The 13,722-nt window shown below is 32.0% G+C and overlaps 1 protein-coding gene across 1 annotated transcript; it reads right to left on the reverse strand.

Moving 5' to 3' along the window:
- Nucleotides 1-9,445: 9,445 nt before the first annotated feature.
- LOC127739712 (probable glutathione S-transferase) lies at nucleotides 9,446-10,719 on the reverse strand. The gene is made up of 2 exons (XM_052253982.1): nucleotides 10,266-10,719; nucleotides 9,446-9,950 (listed from the first exon to the last, which is right to left on the reverse strand). Exons 1-2 carry the CDS (start codon nucleotides 10,572-10,574, stop codon nucleotides 9,591-9,593), a joined length of 669 nt encoding a protein of 222 aa, XP_052109942.1. The 5' UTR covers nucleotides 10,575-10,719; the 3' UTR covers nucleotides 9,446-9,590.
- Nucleotides 10,720-13,722: the final 3,003 nt, after the last annotated feature.

A 13,722-nucleotide genomic window follows, 5' to 3' on the forward strand; every position in this document is an offset into this window, starting at 1 on the left:
CTTTAACGTAGACTTTCAAAATTTATATTTGAACTCAAAATACTACTACTTAAAATTTTTAATTTATTTAATTTCAAAATTAAAAATAATTAAACTGAAAGAATTAAATATCTAAACAAATATTTTTTTTAAAAATAAATAAAGTTATTAATTTTTTTACTTCAAAGAAAAAAATTTCAAAACTAAATAATATGGACTTTACAACAACGTGGACCAGTAAAAAGTATCTTCTCCCTTTGTACCCTAAATCCTTAATTTTAGAGCCGTCTTCTATTTTTTTAAATATTATTATTATTATTCTTTTAAAGATAAATTTTATTTTATTAATATAAAATAAAAGTGTTTCCATAAGAAAGTACAAAAGAATTGGGTATTCCCATTTATCACCAACTGTGACTGAAAGACTAAGAGCTTAAAAAAGAGTAAAGTAAGAGTAAAGAAAATTAGCAGCATCTATCAGGTATGGCTCACGTATTCACACACTAAATTGTTGGCTTCTTTCACTATCTCTAGTGACGGGCTTATTACCTTCTCAAAAACACACCGATTCCTCGCTTTCCAAGTGCTCTAACACAGCGCCACTCTGAGGAGGGTCTTTTGTCTACCGTCAAATTGAGCCGCTGCCCAGGATAAGACTCGTTCCAACCAATTGAAAAATGTCTCGTCTTCTCTCATTCATAGGTCAGAGGTTATTAAGCTTAGGCTCCATATTATTGAAGACAAGGGGCATTAGAACAAAGCATGAGAAATTGATTCAGCCTTCAACATGCATCTTGGACAAGTGGTAGGAGTGGATGTGAACCGGCTGTGAACTTGTTGCAACACCAGAAGGTTTTCATGAAGATTTTTCCATAGAAAAACCTTAATTTTATGAGGTAATTTCAACTCCCAAATGCTATTCCAGACTCTGTTGTTTTGTATGTTCTGGGGCCTCAATGAAGTAGGAGAATGAAAGAATCCATAAATAATTTTGTATCCTGACCCAACTTCATATATACCATATTTTGTCCAGCATCAATTAACTTTATCCTCCTCCTCTGTTGGTTTGATTGAAAAAATTTTATTGCATATATCAACTGAAAAAATTGACTCAATCAAATTTCTATTCCAACTTCTATCAGGATTTAGTAACACACTAACGTAATACACTTGCAGATTTGGCAAGATTGTGAATGCATTTTGAGGGACATTAAGGGGAACTAGTGGTGGGAGCCAGGGGTCATGGAAGATGCGAACATTAGTACCAGAGCGTATTTTCCATAACAAGCCTTTCTCGATCACCTTGCGCCCTTCAAGAACACTTCTCTAGCCCCACGATGATACGCTTCCTATCTCTGCATGTAGAAAATTTGTATATCTAAAATATTTAGCTTTGAGCATTCTTGATAGAGTAGAATTAGGGTATTTCATTAGACGCCAACATTGCTTGCCCAATAAAGCCAAATTTTGCGCCCTTAGGTCCTTGATCCCCAACCCTCCATCTTTCTTCGGTCTCGTCATTGTGTCCCATTTAATCCAAACCATTCTTCGTTCTACGACTTTTTGATCCCACCAAAATTGTGAGAGCATGCTATGAATCTCAGTCAACAGCGTGTCCGGGAGCTTGAAACAAGAGAGTGTATAAATAGGAATCGTCTCCCCACTGCTCTCAATAGCATGTGCCTGCCACCTGATGACAATAGACTTCTTTTCTAACCCATAATCCTCTTCTGAACTTTATCCTTGATAGCTCCAAAGGTTGCTTCCTTTGATTTTTGAACTATAGAGGGCAACCCCAGATATTTGTCTTGTGCTCTGATATGTTCAATATTTAGTGTCTGAGCAATTGCTAGTCTTGTGTTCTGAGGTGTGTTGTGACTGAAAAAGATAGCCGACTTATTCAAATTGACTTTTTGCCCACTGAAACCCTCATAGATCTCTAGCAATTCTAGAATACTTTGGCTTGTATTAGGTGCACTTTTGCAAAAAAAAAGGATTGAATCATCAACAAACAAAAGGTGATTAACTGTTTGGCATCTCCGATTAACTTGAACGCCTTAAATTAATCTATTTTGCTTTGCCTTGTGTAGCAAGAAGGAAAGCCCTTCTTCACAAAAAAGAAAGAGATATGGAGATAGGGGGTCACCCTGTCGGATGCCCCTATTTGGCCTAAAATAGCCAAAAAGTTGACCTTCCACAACGACAGAGTAAGAAATAGTCGTTACCAATTCCTTAGTCCAGTTAATCCATTTAGCATCAAAGCCCAGCTTATCCATAATATACCATAAGAAATGCCATTCAACCCTATTATAAGCCTTGCTCATGTCTAATTTAATATCCATCTCATGCTCTGCCCTAATTCTCTTATTTTTCAAATAGTGCATACATTCGTGGGCAATTAGAATATTATCTGGAATGAGTCTACCTTTGAGAAAGGCACTTTGATTTGGACTTATAATTTTATTCATAATACCTTATAATTAGTGCACCATAACTTTAGAAATAATTTTATACATAACTGAAGACAAACTGATCGGTTGTACCTGAGTCATGTCACTAGCATCTGGCACCTTTGGAATCAAACAAATTTGAGTATGATTGAAGATTTTTAGAATTCTGTCACTGTGAAAGAAACTTCTCATTGCCTTAAAAACGTCACCTCCAACTATATCCCAGAAAAAGTGAAAAAACTTAGTTGTAAACCTATCATCACCAGGAGCACTCTGAGCATGAACACTAAATGTAGCTCTTTTGACCTCATCCATAGTTACTGGCCTTTGGAGCCTACGGTTCATGGAAGCTATAACCTTAGACTCCAAATCCTCTAAGTATGGATTCGGATCAGCCGAACAAGAAGAAGTAAAAATATCGCAAAAGTAGTCTTCAGCTACCTTTGCAATATCCTCCAGTTTCGATGCAATCTCATTGTCCCTCCCCACTAATCTCCAAATTCTGTTCCTTCACATCCTTGATTGAAATTTCTGGTGAAAGAATCTAGTGTTCTGATATCCTTCTTTTAGCCACTTGACTCTAGATTTTTCTTGCCAATAGCTCTCTTCTTTCAAATATGCCAGCTCTAACTTCTCCTCCAAACTAGTAACCTCCTCTCCCCCATTGATTCTAGCCACCCGCAACACCTCTAGTTTAGCTTGAAAGTCCTCAATTTCTTTCCGGGAATTTGCTTTGTGAGTTTTCTACCATTGAACTAGTCTATGTCTACAAACTTTCAACTTTTGGGCTAAGGAGAACATAGCCGAGTTCTCCACACTTCACTGACAATTCTCTTGATATTCTCTTCTCCAGATCAACGTTTCTGGTATTTAAACCGCCTTTTACTATGCTAGGATTGAGGTTCGGTTTCCATCAAAATTGGAGCATGATCCGAGCCTGACTCTGTGAGCCTGTGCACCATTGTATTCGGAAACTTCAACTTCCATTCCATCCCAACTAAATAGCGGTCAAGTCTCTCCTTCACCAAATCCTCTCATTGTCTTTAATTTGTCCACGTGAAAGGGCGCCCCACCATTCCAATATCCACTAATTCGTTATTGTCAATAAAATTAGTGAATGTTGCAATGGTGGTTGCTGATTTTTGGCCTCCACCCTCCTTTTCCACTTGGCTTGTTATAGCATTAAAATCGTCATCTATTACCACTTTTCCTTCCAGGTGTTGACTCATTGTTGTAAGCTCCTCAAATTGTAAGGATCGAATTTGTTCCGAATAATTCAAATGGACACCAATGAACGCCCATACCTCACTGCTTCCGACTTCCTTAATTTCGGCTGCCACAAAGAATTCTCCACTGCTAATAATTTGAACACTGATGATGTCCTTCCAAGCTAGCACAAGTCCTCCTCCCACTCCTGCCGGGTTAACAATATGCCAGTTTTCGTGGCCGCATACCCGAAGTTTTGCTTCCACCTATCGAGATTGGTTCTTTGTTTCACTTATAAATACAATCTTGGGGGAGTGGCATTTACAGATCCCTTTTAAGGTGTGAATTGTCAGGGGTCTCCCAAACCCCGACAATTTCAAACTATAATTCTCATGGCGCTTTGGGTGCCATTTGTAGGCTGGCACCTGACAATGCCCAAAAGCATGGGTTTGAATTTTCACACTAAAAGTAGAATTTTTCCATTGCAAGTATAGTCTAAACCCAACAATTGAACATCAATCAAATGTTAAATTCAAATTAAAGTAACCGAGAGTATTCAACTCTCGGGTCGTTCTCCTTAGGAGTTGCAATTAAGTGTACACTCATTGGCTATGAGAGAGTATGGGAATTGGGAACGCAAGAAAGGCAAGAAATATAAATAGCAAGAAATTAAATGATCATGCAAGGAATTAAAAGGAAGCAAGTAAAGCAATAGAAATGGAAATCAAATAGTAAAAAGATCTCTTGGCAAGAATTGGGGAATTTAGGACTCATATCCTAGTTATGGACCACAAACATGGCAATTGTGTGGAATCAATCCAAATTAGTCAATCCTCCTTGAGAATTAGTCAAAAGGGCATAATTGGTCTCAATCCATAAGTCCTAGTCAACTCACTAATTACTTAGTGAAAGACTAGCGTCAATGGAAACCAAACCAATTAGCCATTCCCACACCATGCGAAATAGACATCTACAACTCAATTCCATCCAAACATCCAATTTCTCAACCAAGAGTGTGAAAACTAAACATGCAAGAAATTAAACATGCAAGAAATAAAGGTCAAAGAAATAAAAGTCAAAAGCAATAAAATGCAAGGAAAGGAAACTTCAAATGCAAGAAACCTCTTGGCAAGTAATTGAGAGCTAAGGTTACCTATCCTAGACATTGACCACAAACATATGATGATTATGAAGAGTTAATCCTACTTAGTTAACCTTACATCAAAGATAAGTCAAATAGGCATAGTTGATTCCAATCCCTAAGTCCTATGTCAACACTAAGGGGTCACATAGTGTCAAGGGAGACCAAATCAACTAACTACTCTAATGTATCAAACAAGAATGAACATCAATGACTCAAAGATCACAAAAGTCATTAATTTCAAGCCAAGAGTGGAGAAAAACTATGTAAAAACTAGACCAAGCATTTCATCAAATAGTTGGTGTGCATGAAAATAAAATAATATTAAATTACATTAAAAATAAATTCTATAACTACCAAAGGCAAGAAAATCATAACAACAACTAAAGAAAGCAATAAATGAACATAAAGCTTAAATTGCATTAATGGAATTTAAAGTTAACAAAAGTATCCATAAACATAAAAATGACAAAATAAAGAAAATAACAAGAGAAATGAAGACGAACAAAGATGAAATAACAATAAATAACAAGGAAAAGTAAATAAAAACAAGAATTAAAATTAGAAATTACAAGAAATTAAACTAAAAAACCCTAATTTTAGAGAGATGTGGGAGCTTCTCTCTCTAGAAAACTACACTAAAACATGATAAAAGCTAAACCTAATTGTCCCCCTTCATTTCTCTTCACTTTGGCCTTAAATAGCTTCAAAAAATGAGTTGGATTGGGTTTTGGGGCCCAGAAATCGTCCCCAGCGATTTCCAATTAATGAGGTCACGTGCAGGGACCTATGCGGACGCACAGGTGTGTGCATACGCACACATGCTGATTTTTCTCTTGTGTGTACGCACACGTGGTCGTGCATATGCACACATGGCTTTCTGGTTCTGTGCGCACGCACACTCCAATGTGTGCTTCTCCTTTGTTTTTTCATATTTTCCCCTTTGTACATGCTTCTTTCCACTTTTGGCTATCCATTCTTGCCTCCAAGGCCTGAAATCACTCAGTAAATATGTCATGGCATCAAATGGAATAAAAATGGAATTAAATTGCTCATTTCAAGAACAAAAACGTATGTTTTCACATTTAGGATCAAATTAGGGACAAAACACAAAAGTATGCTATTTTGGTACTTAAGTGTGAGTTCATGTGATGAAATCCATTCTAATTGAGTCAAAATATACCATCAAATAGGGACTCATCAGCACCCTCCACCATCTGATCAACTACATTTTCATCCTATGTTCTTACTTTCTTTGTAGATCCTTCAGCTATACCACTCATCAACCTTCTTTTGGGTTCACTTTTACTATCTGACTCTGCAACACCTTGTCTTGCTAACCTTTTCCACTTCCTACCTTTCTCTGTGGTGAGACACTGCCCAATAGCGAATTGCATAAGCTGCCTTTCATCCTCCTTGGTATTGGACTGACCATCTATGATAACCTCCATGCATTCTGTTCTAGAATTGGCTGATTGAGGTGACTCAGGTGCTGCCCTGTTACCAGTGTCTTGTGGTTTCAAACTTTGTTTCCCTTATTGCATTGACATCCCTGCAAATTCTTTCAATAAGCAGTTTAAGACCGATTTTTTCTTACGTTGAGTGGCCTTATTCTGATTTTGAGTTGAGTTGTTGAATGTTCTTTCTCCTTCAGGGTAGATTCACGTTCCCACTTGGATGGCTTTAACCCATTCGCCAATGTCATCCTCCTTTACCATATCACTATCTGTGTCCTTCAGCAGATCATGGCAGTTTTTCACCTCGTGCCCCAATTTTGCGCAATAGGTATAGAACTTTCCAAGCCTCTCATAGCACAGTGCCACTTCTACCTCCTTTTTATTAGGTCCTGCCACTATTAACTGATGTTTCACTTGCCTGACAGCATCAATATTGATTTTGGCCTTCACGATCCTAGTTTCTCTGCCTCGCATTTGAAATTTACTTACCTCCAACACTGTGCCCAGTTTCTCTCCCAATTTATGTCCAACTTCGAGAATTTTAAACGATTTTGACAAACCCCAAAATTGAACCCAAACTGGAAAATTGAAAATAATCTCTTCATCACAGTTCTGATCTTCCTTCCATCTCTTGACATGGAGCACATAATCTTTGAATAGCCATGGAGAACCACGTTCAACACGCAAGACATCTACTTCTTTATTAAAAAAGAATTGAAAGGAATTATCCCCTTTGTCACTCACGCTAAATCCTTCCGGGTTTCCCCATATAGCCTTTAAAGCATTCCCCATGGTTCCAACTGAGAAGGTTTTGGAAGCAAAGAGTCTGCCATAAAAACTATTGGAGCAAGCGTTAATACCTTCTGATATGTTTGTCTCTTCCAGTAGAATCATATTCCTACCTCTCTTCCAGTTGTCTTCCTCGATCCGATCTTCATCCCTCGTTGTCTCATCCATGCAGATTATGTAGACTTGTACTGAGATTTAATTGACGTTGATAATGTAGCCTTGACGGCAGTAGAAACTCCGTTAAGAAACCCTAACAGAGCACTAAAAAATCAGAACAATTTAAAAAAGTACGTACTCCTCTATAATAATATTATTATTATTTATTTATTTTGGTTTTATATTTTTATTGTTTATTACTACAATAATAGTATTTTTATGATCTAATTTCATGTTCATGTCCAAAAACATATTTCATGGCCCAAAACGTAAAACAAAAATCGTTGTTCAGTGTCATATATATTGTGTAACTTATATTCATTTAGGTAGCGTTTGTTTTTTAAAAAGACAAGACACAAAGACATAGACACGGGTATACATATTTACCGTTTGGTTATTAAGACACAAAATTAAGAGAGACACGGTTACACATGAATACCCATAAAATGCATGTAATTTGTGTCTCTTCAAAAAAGCAAGACACAAATTTTTGACTTAAAGACACAAATGAAATTATATTTTTATACTATTTTACATTTGCCTCATTTTTCTCTTTTCTTCTCCACGCACTTTCTTCCTCCACGAATAAAGATTCTCTTCTCTCTTCTTCATCTTTGTTATTATTCACCTTCATCCATCTTGGGTATATATATTGATTGAGTACAAATTACTGAAGTAGAGTAGAGTATATTTATTTTTATAATTCATCATTTTATTTTTACATTCATCTTTACAATTCATAATTTTATTTCTCTTTTTTTTCTCTGCTGTTTTTAATCTTCTTGACACAAACTTTAATAATATATATTTATATAAAATTTTGTTTTGTTGTTTGAATTTGTTCTGGATTATGAAAATAAAATTATAAATTAGTTTTGTTGAAAATACGAATCAGAATGAAGGAATAGAGATGCACTTAATGAATTTTTTTCATATATCAAGGATAAAATAGACTTTTTAAAATAATGTGTATTCTGTCCATTATAATCGTTAAATACAATACTTTTTAATCGTGTTTTTGTGAATGTATACCTATCTCAATATTTATATTTTTGTGTCTGTGAGTCTTTATGAGACATGAACCAAAGAGAGCATTTGTTTTTGTTCCATAACATAACAAAAAACAATAAAATCAAATATTTACTAGATGTTCAAAAATAGGCTCAATAACATAATTGTCATCATTAATAAAAGATTACTATCATATAACCAAATTTTTAGCATACATCACCATTAATCTTGGCACAAAAATTATCGACAACTTGGAGGCAGCAAAACCACGTGTCCTCTCCTTCATGCTACACACTTTCTGGGCAAAAAAATTTGTTTCAGCACCTAGGATGACCCTTTGGACTTTTGGTTAAATAAAATTGTATACATATTATAAATTTCATTGAAAATACGTACTTTAATCACACCACACACTATATATTAATTAGTCATTATAATTTATAACATCAATCTTACTTGATTTAATAATATATTTTTTTGTCAAAAATATTTAATAACAAAAAAAATTTAATCAAAATTAACTAAAATTTACCTTATTTAACATTTATAATCAGACAAGTTTTAATTTTTTGGTGTCTCCCATTTTTTTTGCTTACACAATCTCTCTTTCACTTATTCTTTTTTATTCGTCAAACCAATTTCATAATTATCATCAATCATTTACTGTAGTTGATGATAATTGATTGTGTGGTTTACTTGTAGCTTTTGTGATAATTAAAATGAATTTAATAAGAGCTAAAATATATAGATGGTTTATAATTTTTATATTTTATGTCGTTTAGTTTATGATTTGTTTATGATTTTTGAATTATGATGTACACTTGATGTTATGTTTATTTATTAAATTTGCTATTATATTTGCTACATTAATTGAATGTTTTATGATAAAAAAATTGCTTATATAGATAGATTTTATAGTTTATTATATTTAAAATTTTTTTACATATTTTTTTGTACATATATAAGTATTTTTTAGATAATTTGTCATTTCTATTATTTTTCGCAACGCCATTCTTCGCAACACCATTCGTTATAACTTTATAATAAATTTTTGACTCACAGCCATAAACCTCCGTCTGCAATAAAAAATTATGATTAAAACTAATTCATATTAGAATTAAACTAAATTCACTAGTAAAAGTACTGATATATTATAAGAAGTAAACCAAATTCTACTAAATGGAAAAAACTTTTTAAATCCACATGTTACATAACATATTCCAACCTAATTCTAAGAGTAAGAGGTTTGAGAATGATTTAAAAGGAAACCTAATTCATTATTTTAGGAAAAACAGTAAACTCAAACTCTTATTATATCTAACTTACAAGTTCAGTAAGACTAACACAACAAAAGGTTGGAGTTTGGGAATATAAAGAAACAAGCATAGTGATGATGACTTCTTAGGAAGATGCCAACATCCTCTCCATGATAGGCTTTAGAGTAGCCACCATTTTCTCCCTATCAGGGAAGTTTTCTTTGATGACGGGGGCATTCTTGAAATTATCGAACCATAAATGTATGAGAGGGAACTTTTCAGCTACTAGGATCTTCACTTGTTTAATATCTTCTGCAGTCACAAAAACTGTTAAGAGTGATCCAATAGCTAAGTCCACCATGTTAATTTTGTCCCCACCAAAGAATTTCCTCTTATCCGCTAAGCAATGATCTTCAAGGACTTTGAAATTTCCCCAGATCATTTCTACAGCCTTCTCTTTCTCCTCAGGCGTAGTGCTTCGGATGAGTGCTGGCAGTGCAGGAACCTAGTATAAACGTTAATCCATTAATTATTGACGACATTAAATCGATATAATTATTATTTGTACATAGAAAGCTAGAATCTTGTTAGGGATCAAGCGCCAAAAAGTTCTTGCTAACATTGTTAGTTCAAAGATTGTAATTGAATTTTATATTTGATATAAAAATGATAAGACAGGGAATGGAAAAATACAAAATTTTCATACATTAATTTTTATCTTGAAACAAAATAAACTTTTATTTCCATATTTGCAATATCCAATCGTATCCAAGGAGTTGAAAGCACTAACAAACACAAATAATAGTTTCTAAACTCTTACCAGTTGTTCAGAATATGCAACCCAAAACCTTGCTTGAGCTCTGTCATAGGGATCATGAGGGACCAATGGATTCTGTGGCCATAACTCATCAATGTATTGAACAATGATCATGGACTCACAAATGGGTTTTCCACTATGAACAAGCACTGGAGTCTTCTTATGCACAGGGTTGTATTCTAGAAGTTGAGGACTCTTATTATAGCGATCTTCTTCAATGTTCTCATATGCTAGACCCTTCAACTTCAGGGTCCATACCACCCTCATCGTAAAGGGGCTATACCAAAATCCATGCAATTTCAAATCTTCCATTTTTGTGTTGTGTCACCTCCTCACTCTTGCTCCCTTTATATCGTGCGAGCTCAGTCATCTATGTGGCTTGTTCACCAAGTTCAAATAAGAGATTTTTTAATAAAATATCTGAAGTAGTCTTGGTTGATTGTAATGGTCAACTTGAATATCACCTTTATTAATTGAATTTGTTTTATGCAATACAGTCTCGGAAATAATGGTCCAGGAAGAAATGTATATATAAATAAAAACGGAAGCTTCCTGGATCCCTCGTCTTTTCTGGGAGTCTGGGATACGTCCTAATCTTATAGCAGGGAAGGTGAAGAAATTTGATTTCCCCTTGTTCAGTTTGATAAAATTTTTATTTTTTTAAAATTATAATATTTATATTTAATAAATTAAGTTAAAAATAATTTTTAATAAACATAAATAATATTTGATAAAATAATTTTTAAATTTTAAAAATATTATACTTGTATTTTTTTATTTATCAAACACAAAATGAACACAAAAATTTTTTAAAATACAAATATCCTTTTAAAAAAATTTACTAAACTAAGGCTTAATTTGATACATTTATTTAAATTTTTTTAAAAAACACAAGTATTTCATTTTAGGTTTGCTAAAATAAAAACTTTATCTACTTGTATTTGCAGTATTTTAAAAGATAGAAAAGTTTTTAAAAGTAACTAAAGAAAAATTTTTTAAAGTAAATTTATACTTATCAAAATTAAAAAATTTAATATAATCTCACACATTAACTAATATCAAAATTTAATTCTTATATTAATATCTATTATAATATTTTTAAATTTTAAAAACTATTTTACTAAATACATTTGTTATCTTTTGTACTTATTAAAAATTATTTTTAATTTAATTTATTAAATATAGATACTATAACAGTATCTCGAAAGCTATAATTTTTAAACAACAAACTTTTCGAAAATTATTTTTATGATAGTAATAGATTTGGTGCTCTAATTTTAAATCGTTACTTTTTCTTTCTAAAACTAAATAAACATAATTAACAATATGTGTGCGTATGAGCATGTTTATTTTTATTATATTAAAGTAATTTTTAACTTAAATTATATTTATTTAAATTTTAAATAAAAAATTGATAAGTTTATAATTTTAAATTATTGAAAAAAATTTAAAATAACTTCTGACAATTACTTCAAAAGACAACGAGATCCTTGATAAAAATAAATACCCGATCCATTTCTTGAGATTTATTTTTATGGGACTGATTAACTCCTGTGCCAAAAAAAGTCAATATTATTTTTTATTGGTACAGAAATTAATCAGTTCCAAAAAAATATCAGAAGTCGGATTAAATATTTCTTTTTACTTAAAAATCTCGTTGTACTTTTGAGATAATTGTCGGATATTTTTTTCTTATAGATCTTGATTATTGAGCATCGGATATTTATATATTTTAAAAGCATCCACAATAACTAAAATGTAGTTTAATATTTAAAATTTAAATTCGCTTAAAATTATATATATTAATACATTAAGTATTAATTTATTTATATGTAAAAAGTTCTAAAAAGTCAAAATTCAAAAAATATTTTAGAGAAATAGACATGTGATTGTTAATAAAATTCTTTTAATAATTTATTATTGTGTGTTAGATATGTGAATAGTAACGTAAAAGGTATTTTTCATAAAAATTATTAAAAATTAACTTGTACAATAATAATGTATTAAATATATAAAAAATTTAAATTTTGTATACCATTCAAATTTCAAAATTGAACAGTAAAATTTTAACAAAATATTATTTTGGTCTTAAAATATTATTTTTGTCTTTAAAATATTTTTTTCACAGACTAATTTTAAAAGATAGAAATAATATTTTGGTTACCTAAAGATATTTTAGTTTGATAATAACTTATGTATTTGATCTAATTGTTTATTAGAATATTTAAAAAGTATATATAAAAATCAAAGATAATGGATCATTTGTTTTTCAATTTTTAACTTTTTGTCATTCATGTAAAAGAATTACTAAAAAAATATTTACTTAACATAAAATCATAAAATTTAAAAATAATTATTCTCCACGTACAAGTATTTGTTTCATACAAGTCATACAAGTCCATATACTCTATTTTACCTCAGACACGCCTCTTCTAGCACGTCTATTCCACGCGCCTCTTAATTTAATAGATTTTTCAATCAACGCACGAATATATAATTTCCTTTTTCGAAAGGATTTTGTTTCCTTTTTCAAATTTTGTCTACGTTTTTCGTGCCTTCTCTCTGCGTTCTCTTTCTTCGTTTTTCTCCATTTTTCATTGTTTTTGAAATTAAGCTCTGAAATTATTTTGAAATCAAGCTCTGAAATCGTTTTGAAGATAATGAATGATTCAAGTTCAGATTGTCAACTCAACCAGAGTGAAGTGGATTTTGATTTTGAATCCAATGAAGTCTCTAAGGTGTGGTTCAATTCCAGCTAAGTTTCTGTTAGTAGTTTATGATTCTGAAGGTGAATAATGTTGTGAACCTTGCCTGTGAAATTTGCTGTTCATTATTGATTGTTTGAATTGTATGTAATGTAGTAGTTCTGATGAATCTGTTGCAATTTGTATCAGACTTTCGGGTGTAAATCGAGAATATTTAGGTGTAACATGGGAAAGTTTGAGTGTATTTACAGGTTCAGATAGGGGTGGCAAAGTGGGCTGGCCCACCCCGCCTAGACCCGCCCCATAAACGGGACAGGCCAGCCCGCCCCGTCAACTAAGATGGGTTCAAAAATGCTAGTTTGCTCTGCTTTATGGCGGATTGGCGGGTCGGCAGGCTAGCCCGCTTGATTCTTTTTTTTTTGAAAAATAAAATTTATTAAAATTAATCAAAAAATAATAATTAAAAAATCAAATACAAATAAAAAATAGTCAAATTATAATATAATTTTTTCACTGTATTTTTTTTAATTTTTAACTTCAATAAAATTGTTCAAAATAATATTTGTCAATAGAATCATCTTTATTTTAAAAACTAAGTCACATAATTTGAGCAAATATACGAAATTATAAAATAAAATAAATAAAGTTAATAACTAAAAGAAGAATAAAAATAAAAACAAAAAAGTGTTTGAAAATTCTATAATTATTAATTTTATAATAGTAATCACTCTTTTATTTAATAACAAAAAATCTTC

Source organism: Arachis duranensis, chromosome 9 (genome assembly GCF_000817695.3).
Source record: "Arachis duranensis cultivar V14167 chromosome 9, aradu.V14167.gnm2.J7QH, whole genome shotgun sequence".
Lineage (NCBI taxonomy): Eukaryota > Viridiplantae > Streptophyta > Magnoliopsida > Fabales > Fabaceae > Arachis > Arachis duranensis.